Source organism: Carassius gibelio, chromosome B23 (assembly GCF_023724105.1).
Source record: "Carassius gibelio isolate Cgi1373 ecotype wild population from Czech Republic chromosome B23, carGib1.2-hapl.c, whole genome shotgun sequence".
In the NCBI taxonomy this organism is placed as follows: Eukaryota; Metazoa; Chordata; class Actinopteri; order Cypriniformes; family Cyprinidae; genus Carassius; species Carassius gibelio.
The window spans coordinates 26,606,722-26,623,076 of record NC_068418.1 but is presented as its reverse complement, the minus strand read 5'-3'; the positions used below and the strand labels follow the sequence as shown (position 1 = coordinate 26,623,076).

Sequence of the window (16,355 nt, the reverse complement as noted above, 5' to 3'; positions counted from 1 at the left end):
AGTTTATATTAAGACTAAACTGATTTAAAAATTAATAAAACTTATATAAACAAAAATAAACAATTCTGAAAATTAAAAATATTGAAATAAAAACTGATACAAAATTTGAATAAAATGATGCCAGTATCTCTTTCATATTAAATCAGCACTGCACTAAACTAGGAAATCTGCTAAATTTCATAAAAAAGCACTATAGCAATAAATATTTGATGATTATCGTTTGCTTGCGTGGCAGGCCATCTACATGTATCAGAAAGCTGCGATCCTGAGCATGATGTCTGAGGACGAGCTGAAGACGACTGGAGAGGATGTGGGGAAGCTGTTCAGGTGAATCTGCTCCGATCTGAGTCTGATCTGAGCTCAGGCGAGTCTGCTCCGATCTGAGTCTGATCTGAGCTCAGGTGAATCTGCTCCGATCTGAGTCTGATCTCAGCTCAGGTGAATCTGCTCCGATCTGAGTCTGATCTCAGCTCAGGTGAATCTGCTCCGATCTGAGTTTGATGTGAACTCAGGTGAATCTGCTCTGATCTGAGTCTGATCTGAGCTCAGGTGAATCTGCTCCGATCTGAGCTCAGGTGAATCTGATCTGATCTGAGTCTGATCTGAGCTCAGGTGAATCTGATCTGATCTGAGTCTGATCTGAGCTCAGGTGAATCTGATCTGATCTGAGTCTGATCTGAGCTCAGGTGAATCTGCTCCGATCTGAGTCTGATCTCAGCTCAGGTGAGTCTGCTCCGATCTGAGTCTGATCTGAACTCAGGTGAATCTGCTCCGATCTGAGTCTGATCTGAACTCAGGTGAATCTGCTCCGATCTGAGTCTGATCTGAGCTCAGGTGAATCTGCTCCGATCTGAGTCTGATCTGAGCTCAGGTGAATCTGCTCCGATCTGAGTCTGATCTGAACTCAGGTGAATCTGCTCTGATCTGAGTCTGATCTGAGCTCAGGCGAGTCTGCTCCGATCTGAGTCTGATCTGAACTCAGGTTAATCTGCTCCGATCTGAGTCTGATCTGAACTCAGGTGAATCTGCTCCGATCTGAGTCTGATCTGAGCTCAGGCGAGTCTGCTCCGATCTGAGTCTGATCTGAGCTCAGGTGAATCTGCTCCGATCTGAGTCTGATCTGAGCTCAGGTGAATCTGCTCCGATCTGAGTCTGATCTGAGCTCATGTGAATCTGCTCCGATCTGAGCTCAGGTGAATCTGATCTGATCTGATCTGAGTCTGATCTGAGCTCAGGTGAATCTGCTCCGATCTGATCTGATCTGAGTCTGATCTGAGCTCAGGTGAATCTGCTCCGATCTGAGTCTGATCTGAGCTCAGGTGAATCTGATCTGATCTGAGTCTGATCTGAGCTCAGGTGAATCTGCTCTGATCTGAGTCTGATCTGAGCTCAGGTGAATCTGCTCTGATCTGAGCTCAGGTGAATCTGATTTGAGTCTGATCTGAGCTCAGGTGAATCTGCTCTGATCTGAGTCTGATCTAAGCTCAGTTGAATCTGCTCTGATCTGAGTCTGATCTGAGCTCAGGTGAATCTGCTCTGATCTGAGTCTGATCTGAGCTCAGGTGAATCTGCTCTGATCTGAGTCTGATCTGAGCTCAGGTGAATCTCCTCTGATCTGAGTCTGATCTGAGCTCAGGTGAATCTGATCTGAGTCTGATCTGAGCTCAGGTGAATCTGATCTGAGTCTGATCTGAGCTCAGGTGAATCTGATCTGAGTCTGATCTGAGCTCAGGTGAATCTGATCTGAGTCTGATCTGAGCTCAGGTGAATCTGCTCCTATCTGAGTCTGATCTGAACTCAGGTGAATCTGCTCTGATCTGAGCTCAGGTGAGTGCTGAGGCTGATGGTCTGCTGTGTGTCGTAGGCAGGTGGAGGGACTGAAGCAACGGCTGGCCGGGAAATCCATCCCTATGGAGAAGTTTGCCATCAGGAAATCACGCAGATACTCCTCAGCCACACCCATCAAACTTGTGATTCCTGCACTGGTGGGTCTCTCTCTCTCACACTCCCACACAAACACACATTGCAAATATAAATGTGTAATTAAAGAGATTCTATGGTTCATCTATGGTTCTTCCTCACACAGGAAATGATGTACGTGTGGAATGGCTTCACCATTGTTGGGAAGTGGGCAGATGCCACTGAGAGTTTACTGATCACCATCGAGAGAGCAGAAGAGCAGCTGCGCAACGATCCCAGTGAGATACACACACACATTTATTTCTTGTTGTTCAAAGTTGTTCAGGTTTGCTGTTCTTGTTTGTAGGGCTGCACAATTTGTGCTTCCAACATCGCACAATCCCGATAAATATACACAGAATTACAGTATTTAAGTATTCACACAAACATAAGTAATGTCTGAAGTGAACGTTTGGGGAAAACGTCTGATGTGTAAGATTATATTAGATCCATGCAGTACGGCAGGTCTTACAGTATAGGCCATCTGTCTCATTAAATCAGCATTATATGATTTATCATCAACTCAAAACTTGAAGTCAATGCAAAATGTGTGTGTTTCAGACCCGTCTGAGGTTCACCCTGATGATCAGTGTCTGGTTCAGATGTTAAAGGGTTTGTGTTTGAAGCATCTGGGCCGATTGCTTCAAGCCGAGCTCTGCTTCACACAAGTGTTGAGCAGGTAAACACTCCACACACACATCTGTGATTTTACTGTAGATCAGAGAGAGCTGTCTGACGATGACTGGACATGACTGTGTGTGTTCGCAGTGAAAAGCGCATCCGCTATGATCACTATCTGATCCCCTTCACTCTCTATGAGCTGGGTTTACTCTACAAGCAGCAGGGGGACTGCGTTAAAGCCACACGCTACATCAAGGACGCCAAGTGAGTTTACTTTCAGACGTGTACATGTCCCTTCTGAAATAAATGACAAATTAAAGCAATCATAGCAATACTAAATGCTACCAAATCTCTTAATTATCACAACGCTTCACAGTAAGCATTGTTAGAACTGAATGGAGAAAATCAGCATTTCTGAATCCCACCAATTCTTGTGAAAAACTCATTTTTAATACATTTTACTGTACTATTTTTGGTTGAGTAATGGGCTGATGTTTAATACAATTCAATGTGCATTGTCCCACATGCCAAGTTCAAAGGTCAAGTTCAAAGAAATGATACAGCGAATGGTGAAGTGGATTTTGTGAGGGCAGTAACTCTTATGTCTGGTTTAAAGTGTCCTCTGTGGCGGTTGGTAAACTGCACTGCCAAATGGGATTTTGGAACAATACAGCTAATTGTGCATTGTCCCGCATGCCAAGTTCAAGAGTCTATAAAATAAGAATAGTGAAGTCAAAAGTGCTCTAAATTAGAGTTTATTTCTATTAGAGTAAACCAGGTATCGAGGTCTTATGTCTGATTCGACACATCCTTTTTGGCGTTTGGAAAAATGAGGTGTGAAATGGGCTGATAGCGCAATCCGAGATTGTACATTGTCCCACATGTCAAGTTCAAGAGTCTATAAAAAAAGATTGGTGCAACAAAAAGTGCTCAAAATGTGGATTTCAATAGGGTAGTAACTCTTGTATAAAAGCTTAATATCATCGTTAACGTATCTTCTGAAGTGGTTGAGAAACTGAAGCCCGAATTGGGATGATGGCACAATTTGGCTCAGTGTAGATTGTCCCACATTCCAAGTTCAAGAGTTAATAAAAAAAGATTGGTACAGTAAAAATTACTCAAAATTTGGATTTTGTCATGGCAGTAACTGGAATATAAAGTAATTGTTTCTGATTTAATGTATCCACTGTGACAGTTGAGAAATCACACCATGAATTGGGCTGACGGTGTAATTTGGCTCATTGTTTATTGGTCCACATACTAAGTTCAGTGGTCCACAAAACAAGACTGGTACAGTAAAAAGTACTCAAAATTGGGATTTCACTTTGTCAGATTTTACACATCCTTACAAAGGGTGAAAGAAATGCAGAATTTCTTCATTTTAATTCTAACCGTGCTTATTGCGAACTTAAGTATGCATTTTTGGTCATATCGGCCACCTCTTAAGTAGCGTAAACAGGCAGCTGCTAGAAAATCAACAATCATTTATCCTAAAGAATCTGACTGTATTTGTGTCTGTAGGTTGAATTATAAGGGTTATTCGATGGAGTCTCGTCTTCATTTCCGCATCCATGCGGCTCTCAGCAGTCTGAAGAGTTCTCCCACAAACTCTCCGTGATGAAGGACAACGTTCGACCGGACGATCAACACGCGACAAGCACCTCACGACCGCCATCGAAGCACCAAAGCAGCGTAGCGACTAGAAAAACACATTCACCAACCATTCCAAACCAAAGTCATCAGTAACGTCAAAACTAGCATCTGTGTACCTCAAACCTGAACATCTGAACACTTACTTGTTGTTCGTTTAAATACAGAGTTGTGCGTTTGTCCAGCCAATCACACAGCAGAAGAAACTCGCTGACGTCCAATCAGAAAACAGCTGCTGTAATGAATGTAACGTTTACAAATCTGTCTACTTGTGTGTCTTACATTGAGTGCCTCTGTTTTGTGTGTGTGTGTGTGTGTGTGTGTGTGTGTGTGTCATTTGTACGTCTGTTGTTCACTGCAATACAATTCTTAGAGGTTATATTATGCTTATAACAAATTTAGACGCTCCAAGCAATTCACAAAAAAATCCTTTGAAAGCAATAATAATCAGTCAACAATCATGCTGAGAAGAAACTGTAAAAAAAAAAAAAAATCTAAAAAGGGTTTGTTTTGTTGTTCACTTTAAACTTATTATAAAACGGTTTTATTGGTTAATGTTTTAAATGTAGCGGGTGGGACTGTTAATTATTTTTGCATGTATGCTCTTGTTTTAATGTTTAATACCAAATATATTGTACAACAATCAAATACAGTTGATTAAATACAGTATACTATTTTATAAACATTATTTGTTTTCTGTTTTTTTCTTCCTGTTATTCTGAAGTATACAGCAAAAAAAAAAAAAAAACATTTTTCCTCAGTATTCTTGTTATTTTCCCAGTCCAAATCTAAAAACTGATTTAATAGATTTACTTGAACAGCAAAGTTACTCAAGATTTTGTTTTGTTTCATGAAAAAAAAATCATAATTTAGAATTAAAAATAAACTGGTTTCATTTTTTTCTTAATTTTTCTGATATTTTCCAGATAATATTTTTTGTTTTAATGGTGAAGAAATATTTACATATATATATATCTTGCATTTTAAGTAAATGTATCTTTTAAGAAAGTTTAGATTTTGTACTGGGAAAAAAAAGGCAAAAATAATATGCATTATGTATAAAAGTGCTGAAGTTTGCCGATTTAGTACATTCAAACACATGCACATTTCTGTTTCATGAAGCTCGTTGCCTGATTGTTTCTAATGATTTGTTTCTCATTAAACGAGCACTTGTCAAGTGGGCAATGACTTTATGCTGGAAAAAAATATCTAAACATCTTGAAACATTTGCTCGACTTGTTTTTGGAGAATCATTTCACATTATAATGTATAGACACAAGGTGCCTTCATCTAAAGTAGTTAATTGCAAAGTTTCCATGTTCCTGCTAATATTCAGATCTACTTTACATTATTCAATGTAATGTAGGACTGACCTGTTGGTGAACCACTATAAATGATCAGAGCTCATAACTTGTAGTTGATGGAAACATTTGAAGGTATTAATTTAGCATATATTATATTTATTACTTGAATAAGGCACAAGTGTAGATCCATCAATTCTCAGTTTTGTTTAACACTAATTCACCCAGTTTCACAATGTTTCTGACTCCTTGCAGATGATCTGTTCATATTTGTTTCAGTCTTACAATACTTTGATTTCTGTTCAGTCCAGAAGTATGTTTAGTTTGTGACTGAGATTCAAAAGCAGGTTATTGATTGAACAAACTCAATGTTTATTTACACTCTGCTGTACCTTCAGTTGTTGTTGTTTAATACTGCAAATGACATTGTGCAATTCAGGCATGTTCCTCGTTTAACATTTGCGCACAATATATTCACACTAACTAGTAAAAAGGTAAATACTGATAAATATAGAGAGATTATACGATCTGCACAGTCTGACATCTGAACAAGAAATTAAAACTTATTTTTATATGATTTTTAATTGCGCGATATAAACTCACAATTGTGAGAGAAAAGTCAGAATTGCGCGATATAAACTCTCAATTGTGAGAAAAAAGAAAGTCAGAATTGCGCGATATAAACTCTCAATTGTGAGAAAAAAGAAAGTCAGAATTGCGCGATATAAACTCTCAATTGTGAGAAAAAAGAAAGTCAGAATTGCACGATATAAACTCTTAATTGTGAGAAAAAAGAAAGTCAGAATTGCGCAATATAAACTCAACTGTGAGAAAAAAAAGAAAGTCAGAAATGCACAATATACTCTCAATTGCGAGAAAAAAGAAAGTCAGAATTGCGCGATATAAACTCACAATTGTGAGAAAAAAAGAAAGTCAGAATTCCGCTATATAAACTGTCAATTGTGAGAAAAACATAGTCAGAATTGCGCAATATACTCTCAATTGTGAGAAAAAAGAAAGTCAGAATTGCGCGATATAAACTCAATTGTTAGAAAAAAAGTCAGAATTGCGCGATATAAACTCACAATTGTGAGAAAAAATAATAAAAATTGGGAGTTTATATCTCACAATCCTGACTTTATAACTCAGTTTTGACTTTATAACTTAAAATTGCAAATTTATATTAGGCAATTCCATAAACTCAGATTCGCAAGATATTTGAGATAAAAAGTCGCAATTACCTTGTTTTATTTTTTATTCGGTATTGGAAACTGACTTCTGTACATTGACTACCATGTTTGATTCACAAAAAGAACAGGTCGAAGTGGGGATTCAAAGTTTTTAGGGTTGAGAAAGTTTTTTCTGATCCCTTTGCTCATTCACTTACATAGTTTTCTTTCTGTAGCCTTGTTTTTACTGACTAAATAAACAGTTTTTATCGACTAATGCAAAACTCTGATATTGACCAACAGCTCGGACCTTTTCGGGCAGAAGCTGCTGTTTCTCCGCCCTTCCCTTCTGTCTGATTCAGTGTGGCTTCAGAGGTTAATCATTTGACTATGCGACTGAGTCAGGGACAGGACGAAGAGAAGAACAGACGAATCATGAGGGCTGTTTTTTGCTTCATGTGTCTTCTCTTCCAGACTGCAGTGAGTTTGTGAATCTGATCAAATTCAATGATTAATGCAGTAATTTATCTTGTTAACTCTGAAAACGAGTCATGATAACAACTACACTGGAATCTTGATCACAGTGTCAAGGACTGCAAAAGATATCACAAAATAAACAATGCTGTAAAGATCAGTTTTTTATTTGTTCATTATTTTTAAATCTATATAATTTATACATGAAGCCAACATGCTTTGAACTCGAGTCCTGTGTCGAAGGATGAGGTTAAAATTGCAAATTTCTTTGAATGAATTTGCAGTTAGTATTTTATTATTTTAGTCTCAATACACTCGAACAGCTTATTGACTTTGAGAACTGAAAATCCCCAAACTGCCTCAAAAGCATTAAAACCCCTGGTTTACTCACAGCTCAATCATGCAGAAGTACCTGATGAGGATTTCTTGGGTCCGGCCCAATGTCTGGATCAGAAATACACTCGGCTGTCCTGCTCTAAAGTCTTCTGTCCTCCATGGAGACGATGCATCGCAGGACAGTGTGTCTGTAAGACGCCTAATAAATGTCCACAGCAGAAAATTAAAGCCTGCACGCTGGACGGATCCGAATATTACTCCATGTGTCAGGCCAATGCAATCTCCTGCAGAACCAAGAGTCCCACTTTCTCACACTTCAGCCAAACCTGCAAAGGTGAGACATGAACTTTAATCAGGGTCAAACTTGTGTGATTGCATTTTTAAATCTAAACCTAATTAAAAAATAAAATAATGAATAATAATTCCATAACTGTCTCAGCAGTGGATGCTCTGCAGTGAATGGGTGCCGTCAGAATGAGAGTCCAAGCAGCAGATTATTGTGATGTTTTTATCAGCTGTTTGGACTCTCATTCTGACGGCACCCATTTACTGACAGTGTAATGCAATGCTACATTTCTCCAAATCTGAACTGCTTTGTTAAAGGCTCTTCATAACAGTGTCTGGGTTCTTTAAAGAAAATCTTCTTATGGTGAACCTTAATATTTGTGTCCAGCGGAAGATAAGGTGGATGTGATGGTCTCTGGCTCTAATAATGTGGTGGAGATTAAAACTAAATTGGGAAAAATGCTGGTATGTGGCAACGGCTGGAATATGGCAGCAGCAAATGTCGTTTGCCGAAACGCTAAGGGAGTCGACAGGTAAACACACCTGAACACAAGACATCTTTTCTCTCAACACACAGCGACTGCTTATCTTATTCTTTCTGTCTCTCAGAGGAGCAGAGGTGGCATCTAACATCCCATATGGGTCACTAGATGAAGCTGTTGAATGGTCGAAAGAGTGTATGAGGGTTCGCTGCACCGGATCTGAGCTCTCATTGGCTGAGTGCACAATCTATAATCCAGAGCCTATCAAAACTGGGGTGGCTGCTATAAAGTGTTATGAGGAAACTCCATGTGCCGGTTGCTCTGAAATGCAGTCATCATTTTAATGTTTAATGCTAATCTGTTGTTATGACACTCTTTTCACTCACACTGATGGGTTTTCTCTGTGTAGATGAATGTAAGAAGTTTCTCTGTGTGAATGGGAAGTGTTTAATCCATGGAAAACCCTGCGATGGTGTTGATGACTGTGGAGACAACAGTGACGAGATGTGCTGCCAAAGTGAGTCTGGCATTATCAGTCCTCTTTCTGTTTCCCACAATCCTGTCTGTTGTTCTAAATAAAAGAAAAAATTGTCATGAAATGCATTATACATTTATATATATATTATTTATTAGATCCCAATATGTAAAGATTCATCAACAATTATCTAAACCATTAACGTTTAATGAAGGTGTCCCTCAGGGCTCAGTGTTAGCACCAACTCTGTTTTCAATTTACATTAACAATATTTCTCAGGTTATCTTAATGGTATGATACTATTCTTTATGTTAAGATATTTTAATCATAATAATTAAAATGCATTCATTTCATGTTAAAACTGAACTAAAATATGCAAAAATTAACTTTTGTCATTTTTATGGAAATATAAAAAATAAGCCGAGGAATTTTAAACTAAAACATAATTTAATCCAGTGCATCCAATAAACAAATTTTGTGCAGTTTTCAACAATCCTGTTGTTCCCTTCATGTCGCTGTTTCTAAATAAGGCGCAAATTATTTTTGCAAATAATTAGCAAATGTGATAATTTACCTAACCTAATAATGCTTAAAATATTAACTGACATTAAACAACATTAATAAAGCTAAGCAAAACAAATGTACAAAATACACACACACACAAAAAAAAAACTTCAAATATAAAACTCAAAAATATCACTTACATTTAAGCTTTTGGAATATGATGTTTTTTCTCCAGTGCATTCAAGTGATTTCATCAAGGGTCTTTAGTGGAGCATGAATCAATGTTTTTAGCATTGCTGGCATAAAGCAGACTGATAATCCTGATTTCCTGTTTCTGTTGTGTGAAGAATGCCAGGGTCAGGCGTTCCTCTGTAAATCGGGTGTCTGTGTTCCCCATTACGCCGTCAACGATGGAATCAGGGACTGTCTGGGAGGAGAAGATGAACTCGAAGGTTAGTGAATTCATTTAAAATCTCATTATTGCTCAAAAACACCAAAAGATTCAGGATTCAGTTCTTGAATGTAGAATCAGGTGTTTTTTTGTGTTTTCTTCATTTAGTTACAGAAACTGACAAAGCAATAGAAAACACTTTTACAGATCCAATGTCAGGTAAGTAAAAGCTCATCGGTCTCTCAACTCATATATATACATATATATATATATATATTTGCATAGCAAGTGTTTGGAACAAAATTTTAAGCGTGTATTCACATGATTTAAAATCATAAAGATAATAACTCACCTTCATGTTGTTCCAGAGATCAGAGAAATGCGTTCGTCTGCAGAAAGCCAGCTGCAGTGTGGCATTCCCAACAGACAGGATGATCACGATCAACGCTGGAAACGTTCAGCAGGATGGGAAGAGACTTTACCGGTCAGTCCAGACACTAACAATACAACACACAGCTACTGAACAATGTTTTATGAAACTGCAGCACATTACGAGCCAAGTACCAAAACCAAGCCAAATCTAATTTATATTGTACAATGTGAAAGCAACTTTACAAGTCATGATGCTTATGTCAGAGATGCAAAAACATGAACAAACACATGATGCAAAAATCACAGCCAATCAGAAGAAAGCGTGGGCGGAGCCTCTCTATGCAAGCGCACTGCACACGTATTGAAACGTAGTCTACATAATGTGATGAAAATATATTTAACCATTTTAACACACCGAGTGAAACTTTTACCCATCAACAAAGAACATAATCAGTAATTGAGATCAATATTTGTCATAGTTTAAACAATAACAACAATGCAGTTTAACATGTCAAGTCAGAGCTGAGTATCATCAGCATAACAGTGAAAGCTAACACCATGTTTCCTGATAATATCGCCTAAGGGTAACATATGAATTGTGAAGAGTAGCGGACCTAGTACTAAGCCTTGAGGTACTCTATACTGCACTTGTGATTGATATGATACATCTTCATTCACTGCTACGAATTGTTGAGTTAAGATAAGTATAATCTGAACCATGCTAATGCACTTCCATTAATGCCAACAAAGTGTTCAATCTATGCAAAAGAATGTTGTGGTCAATTGTGTCAAACGCAGCATTAAGATCCAATAAAACTAATAGAGAGATACACCCACGATCAGATGATAAGAGCAGATCATTTGTAACTCTAAGGAGAGCAGTCTCAGGAAATCCTCACAGATACCATTTTTTTCTGAGTTAAATATTTAACAGTTAAATAATAATAGGCACTAGGAAATCTGATGCAAGCAGGTAAGAAATGACCTCTGTGTGACCTTTGCCCTGCAGACTCAGATACAGTGGCAGGTGGCCATTCAGGATGAAGGTTCGATCCGCTGCGGAGGGGTGTATTTGGGTGGATGCTGGGTTTTGACCGCCGCACACTGCGTCAGGTACAGCCAATCACCACAAGTCCCAAATTAGCCGAACGTTGTTTAGTCTCCACCGATTCACCAGCATGTTTGCACGCCTCTAGGCCCAAACCCAAGTCCTTCCGCATCAAGTTCTCTCTCTGGAAGAAGCATCGTTCGCAGTCGACGACGGATATTGTCCCGGTGAAGAACATCATCATCCATCATGAATATAACCCTCAAACCTATGCCAACGACATCGCTTTGGTGCAGCTGGAGGAGGTGCAACTTTCGGACAAGTGCATGCTGGACAATTCAGCGGTCCGAGCTGTCTGCGTTCCCTGGTCCACCCAACAGTTCCAGCCCAACGACACCTGCACCGTCTCCGGCTGGGGCAGAGGTTTGGCTGCCGGTCAAAGACTACCTAAAGACATCAGGAGGGGTATGTGCTGGAGTTTGAGGTCTTATTGTCTCTCTGTGTGTTTGGATGGTCAGGAGCGACTCTGAAATGGGCAAATGTGACGCTTGTTGGCGACTGCGAGCATTACTTCAAGGACCGTTTCCTCGCAGGAATGGAGTGTGCAGGTATGTTTGAACCTTTTCATTGCCGTTCTGTTCTGCATACAGTTAAATGCAAAGGATTTGCTGTGAAGTGAAAACTACTGTTAAATGTTTAGTTTTATTCAACACTCATTTATATTTATTAATATTTAATAAATTACATTTATTTATATTTTTTTCGCAATGCATTTATAAAATGCAACTCTTCCAGTTGCATATTTCCAATGCAGTATTTCCTTTTCTTTTTCTTTTCTTTACTGTATCATTCACTCTTTTCCAAGCAATTACAAAAATATGGCTCCAAAAAGGCACAAAGATGTCAATAAAGTGGTGCAGATGAAATTTAGTTCGAAGTGCATATAAAAATTGTGCATAAATATTGTAATCAGTGCCTATGTCAAGGCACCTTTATTTATATAGCGCTTTAAAGGGGGGGGGGGGGGGGGGGGTGAAATGCTCATTTTCACTCAATATCCTGTTAATCTTGAGTACCTATAGAGTAGTACTGCATCCTTCATAACTCCAAAAGTATTTATTTTTATTATATTCATAAGAGAAAGATAGTCTGTACCAATTTTTCCCGGAAAAACACGACCGACTGGAGGCGTGACGTGTGGGCGGAGCTAAAGAATCATGAGCGCTAGTAAGCTTTTGTGTTGAGAGCGTGTGGAACCTGTGACATTACCGTGAGGGAAAACCATCATCCAAAACAAACCATGGCTTACAGTCAGATTCAGCCGTTTATTTATGATCCAGAACCAGATCCAGAGGCTGAAATTTAACAAGAGCAGCAGCAGCAACAATGTCTCTATGTGGTATGTCCTGAAACTGTATATATTTGCTTAGCGGTTTTGGAAAATGACTAAGTTCCACTTTATGTCGTCTTTTTTTTTTTTTTTTTTTTTTTTTAAGCTGTACATGTGGAAAGTGCAGTTTGATGACAACATCGCATGTTGTTTACTTGATGTGCTTACGCGCCGATAGCTAAGTTAACAACACAGAGATATTTGAAGCAGTTTTACTCACCGCCTGCGGTTCCAACACACGATCGTGACCCTTTTTCGTTGGGACTGCATTATCCTTAAGAAATAAACGATGTGCAAATCCGTCGTCAAACTGGGCCTTGTTTGTAAAACAAGCATCTTCGAAATGCAGGGGACAAACACAAACACTTGCACAACTCCGTTGATGCTCTGTAAAAATAAACTCCATCCACTGGTCCCTTAATGCTGTTTCTCTTTTGGTAATCTGTGCAGGGTTGTCTTGCCCTGGCAACCAAAAACACACTTCTTTTGTGACATTTGGCGACGCTCTCGCTCTGATCAGTGAAGTCTGTTGTGCTCTCAGTGCTCTGCTATACGGGAGCGCGCGCTCTTCCGGTAGAAGTGCCCTAGGACCCATATAAGGAAATTCCGCTCCATCTAACGTCACACAGAGCCATACTCGAAAAAACCTTCCGAAACTTGTGACAAACCGGAAGGAGTATTTTTGGAACAGAAATACTCCTTCAAACGTACAACTTAATTTTTTAAACTTTGTCCATGTTTAGCATGGGAATCCAACTCTTTAACAGTGTAAAAAACTCAGTATGCATGAAATAGCATTTCACCCCCCCTTTAAACAAAATACATTGCGTCAAAGCAACTGAACAACATTTATTAGGGAAACAGTGTGTCAATAATGCAAAATGATAGTTAAAGGCAGTTCATCACTGAATTCAGTGATGTCATCATCTCTGTCGAATAACACTGTCATTGGTTGTTCTGTGTCAGGTGACCTGGACGGGAGGGTGGACTCGTGTCAGGGTGACTCCGGAGGGCCACTGGTGTGCACGGACACGTCTGGTTTGTCATATGTGTGGGGAATAATGAGCAGGGGAAATAAATGCAGCGAACCCAATCATCTCGGCATCTACACTAAAGTGGCGCATTATTTTGAATGGATCCGCTCCAACACAGGCTGGCCGGCCGTTACCAAATTCAACCAGTAAATGTTCCCAAATGTAACCGGTTCTCATTTACAGATTGATGCTTTGTGCTTTTAAAAACATTTGGTTGTTCTTCTATTAAAGTGCTGATAACACCATCCATGTGTCTCTATTATTATATATTGTTTTATTCAAAAGTCCTCAAGTGAATGATCAGTCTATGAAATTTAAATCATGTCATAAGTAATAAAGTAAGAGTCACGCATACAGCATATTTACAGTGGAAAAAACCTAGGTAATTGTTTGTGGTAATGTTGTATTTTGATTATATATACTGAGGAAAAACTCATTTAGGAAACATCTAATATAATAGCAGCCCAGCCTCAGTAAAACACTTACTATTTTTAACACAAGCTTGGTGTTAGCTCTTAGTAATGATGGAAGTCAGAAATCACACACACTTACAACAATGCTTTACAAAATATCATATATTTAATACATTTCAAGTATTTGTAATTATTGAATAATTATACTTATTTTGCCAAATTATCTGTGCACTTGTTTTTAAACAACATTTTTGATCTGTGCTGTGGTTTTTAATCATTGCACTTTTTTATAGGAGAACTATTTTATTTTTGCTCTGTTTTTTTTTTATCTGTGCATTATTTATTCTCAGTGTTGTATTTCACCTGTGCTGTATTTTTCTCTTTACTTTTCTTTTTTTTTCTGTGCAACATTTTTTTTTATCTGTGCATACATGTATTTGTATTTTTTTAATCTGTGCACCATTCTTTATTTGTACACTATTTTATCTGTGCTCTATTTTGTTTTTATCTGCCATTTTTGCCTCTTTCTCCCTGGTTCTTTGCCCTGCAGCTTCAGTTTTCTCTGCAGCACAAGCTCAGCGTTGAGGAACAGCAGCTTCCTCAGATGACCAAACCAGGGCCTGATGCGTCTCTCCTTCATGACGTGATCGATGGCCTCCTCCACCATCATGTCATGACAGATCATCAGATACGCCAGAAACAGAGTCACCGAGTGGCTGAGACCCTGCGTGCAGTGAATCAACACCTTACCTGAGCAAAGACAAACAGACAGACGGTCCAAAACCTCATTCCTAGACTGTAGGACACTTGATTAAAGAAAAGAAATGGGAAGTGTGTGTGTCAGCTCTTACTCATTGGGTTCCTCAAGGCCTTGTCAATGAATTTGGCAGCTGGTATGAAGTACTCGCTGATGTCAGAACAGTGTCTGTACGACGAAGGCAAGCCACAGTATGTGATCTGCAAGCCTCTGTAATATCTGGATCCAGTATTGACCGTTCCTAGAAGGTCTTTCTCTCTTGCCATTCCCAACAGGAACTTCAGGTTCTTCTTCGGGGCTGCAGCGTTTAGGATGTGTGTGATGCCCATCTCCTTCAGTTTATCTCGGCCCCTTGCTGTCTCTCTGCACACAACAGTTTGGGTTAGTCTCACACTAAAGAGGATTTGCAATGAAATGAAAAGCACTTGTGAAGAGAAACATCATTGTGTTTGATACTCCTGCAATACATGATTAAGTCAACGCACATTTTATATTAGTAGACTTACTCATTTCCAATGAAGACCCTGGGCCAGACCTCAGAGACTGGAGTCTTGGACAGCGTACATTCCCTCAAACGATCCTCCAGCTGGAACACGCTTAGAGGGATGTGGTTTTCCAACCTTGAAAGATCTGATGTGACTTGAGCTTCTGGCTCAGGAACGGCTGGCTCAACCAGATCCACTTTAGGTTCAGTCATACACAATTGCTCTTTACTGACCAGATCCATTTCAAGTTCTGGCTCGGGAACACTTGGATCTGGGACACACTGGGATTCCTTCGGATCAATAAGATCCTCTTCAGGTTCCCCAACAGCATTCATCGTGTTCGTCTGGAAGACTGACCTCATTTCCTCAAACATCCACCCGGCAGTGCTTTCTGGGGGAAAAAAAGAAGCAGACAAACTAGATAAGTAAAGTGTGATGACAAGCTTGAACCTTATCTGAAAGTTTAAAATAACTTTTAAAAGCTTAAAGTTCGAATGTTTTACTCCGAGAATTCAGAAAGATACTTCAAACCCCATTAAACCTCATCTGACTACTACGAAACCACATATAACCCAATTACACCTTTGAAAACCACTTTGAGTCCTCTGCTACTTGTTTCCGCCATTTTCCAACAGGTTTTATAAGATAGACAGATAGATAGATAGATAGATAGATAGATAGATAGATAGATAGATAGATAGATAGATAGATCAACTCTAAACTGGTGAAAGTTAAATGGAATCTATCAGTGTTTGGTCTCATTTAGAAGTCGACTAAAGGATTTCTGTAAGTCAAATCAGTTTGAAAAGATATAGCATCATAATTCAGATCAGTCTGAAGGTTTCTGCCAAATTTGGAGGATGCAGCTTGAAATCTCAAGGAGGTGTTACTCTTGGAAATAAGGGTTTCAGGGGACGTGGAAGAGTAACTCATTGAAATAGTAAAACAGTATTACGTCTTTGTCTTCCAACATCATAAAACAGTGTCAGAAACATGAATAAAGATGAAGAAGACACCTGTTGAGCGGTTCTCCTCATCATCCAGGGCTTGTTCTCCTGAAGCTCCTGCTGGGACTGGATCGCTCTCATCTTCAGACACCGGCTCAGGGCTCTTCAGCTCCGAGATGCTGTTCCTGTTCATCTCCAGCTGCAGATCTTTGACCTCACACACCGACATGTGCTCATTCTCGTCAGTCTCCAGCTGTACGTG

At 39.2% G+C, this 16,355-nt stretch overlaps 3 protein-coding genes across 4 annotated transcripts in view; 2 read left to right on the top strand and 1 right to left on the bottom strand.

The window, feature by feature from the left end:
- Positions 1–4,913, top strand: part of LOC128011422 (tetratricopeptide repeat protein 39B-like) — a 66,702-nt gene extending 61,789 nt beyond the window's left edge. Inside the window, exons 14-19 of the mRNA XM_052593789.1 lie at positions 236–327; positions 1,865–1,985; positions 2,087–2,198; positions 2,521–2,638; positions 2,728–2,844; positions 4,102–4,913. Coding sequence (XP_052449749.1) covers positions 236–327; positions 1,865–1,985; positions 2,087–2,198; positions 2,521–2,638; positions 2,728–2,844; positions 4,102–4,198 — 657 coding nt within the window. The 3' untranslated portion in view covers positions 4,199–4,913. The remainder of the gene's footprint in view (positions 1–235; positions 328–1,864; positions 1,986–2,086; positions 2,199–2,520; positions 2,639–2,727; positions 2,845–4,101) is intronic.
- Positions 4,914–7,015: 2,102 nt separating this feature from the next.
- On the top strand, positions 7,016–13,736 carry LOC128011421 (complement factor I). 2 transcript variants are annotated; one of them, XM_052593787.1, is made up of 12 exons: positions 7,016–7,180; positions 7,568–7,844; positions 8,184–8,328; positions 8,405–8,592; positions 8,687–8,794; positions 9,604–9,708; positions 9,816–9,866; positions 10,016–10,131; positions 11,029–11,132; positions 11,216–11,490; positions 11,586–11,675; positions 13,424–13,736. In XM_052593787.1, the coding sequence occupies exons 1-12, from the start codon at positions 7,091–7,093 to the stop codon at positions 13,639–13,641; spliced, it is 1,767 nt and encodes a 588-aa protein (XP_052449747.1). In that variant the 5' UTR covers positions 7,016–7,090; the 3' UTR covers positions 13,642–13,736. The 2 variants fall into 2 exon arrangements, with proteins under 2 accessions (XP_052449747.1, XP_052449748.1); XM_052593788.1 differs by lacking the exon at positions 9,816–9,866.
- Positions 13,737–13,827: 91 nt separating this feature from the next.
- On the bottom strand, positions 13,828–15,667 carry LOC128011429 (dual specificity phosphatase 29-like). The gene is made up of 3 exons (XM_052593798.1): positions 15,168–15,667; positions 14,756–15,024; positions 13,828–14,654 (listed from the first exon to the last, which is right to left on the bottom strand). The coding sequence occupies exons 1-3, from the start codon at positions 15,518–15,520 to the stop codon at positions 14,398–14,400; spliced, it is 879 nt and encodes a 292-aa protein (XP_052449758.1). The 5' UTR covers positions 15,521–15,667; the 3' UTR covers positions 13,828–14,397.
- Between the last annotated feature and the right edge of the window lie 688 nt (positions 15,668–16,355).

What these genes read in the sequence shown, in the direction of transcription:
- LOC128011421 (XM_052593787.1), top strand. Translation starts at nt 7,091, where the DNA reads ATGCGACTGAGTCAGGGACAGGACGAAGAGAAGAACAGACGAATCATG. An exon ending in CTTCAGCCAAACCTGCAAAG is followed by an intron (nt 7,845 to 8,183) that starts GTGAGACATGAA and finishes ATTTGTGTCCAG; the next exon opens with CGGAAGATAAGGTGGATGTG. An exon ending in ACCGCCGCACACTGCGTCAG is followed by an intron (nt 11,133 to 11,215) that starts GTACAGCCAATC and finishes GCACGCCTCTAG; the next exon opens with GCCCAAACCCAAGTCCTTCC.
- LOC128011429 (XM_052593798.1), bottom strand. Translation starts at nt 15,520, where the DNA reads ATGTTTGAGGAAATGAGGTCAGTCTTCCAGACGAACACGATGAATGCT. An exon ending in AGGGTCTTCATTGGAAATGA is followed by an intron (nt 15,025 to 15,167) that starts GTAAGTCTACTA and finishes TGTTGTGTGCAG; the next exon opens with AGAGACAGCAAGGGGCCGAG. An exon ending in GGCCTTGAGGAACCCAATGA is followed by an intron (nt 14,655 to 14,755) that starts GTAAGAGCTGAC and finishes GTCTTTGCTCAG; the next exon opens with GTAAGGTGTTGATTCACTGC.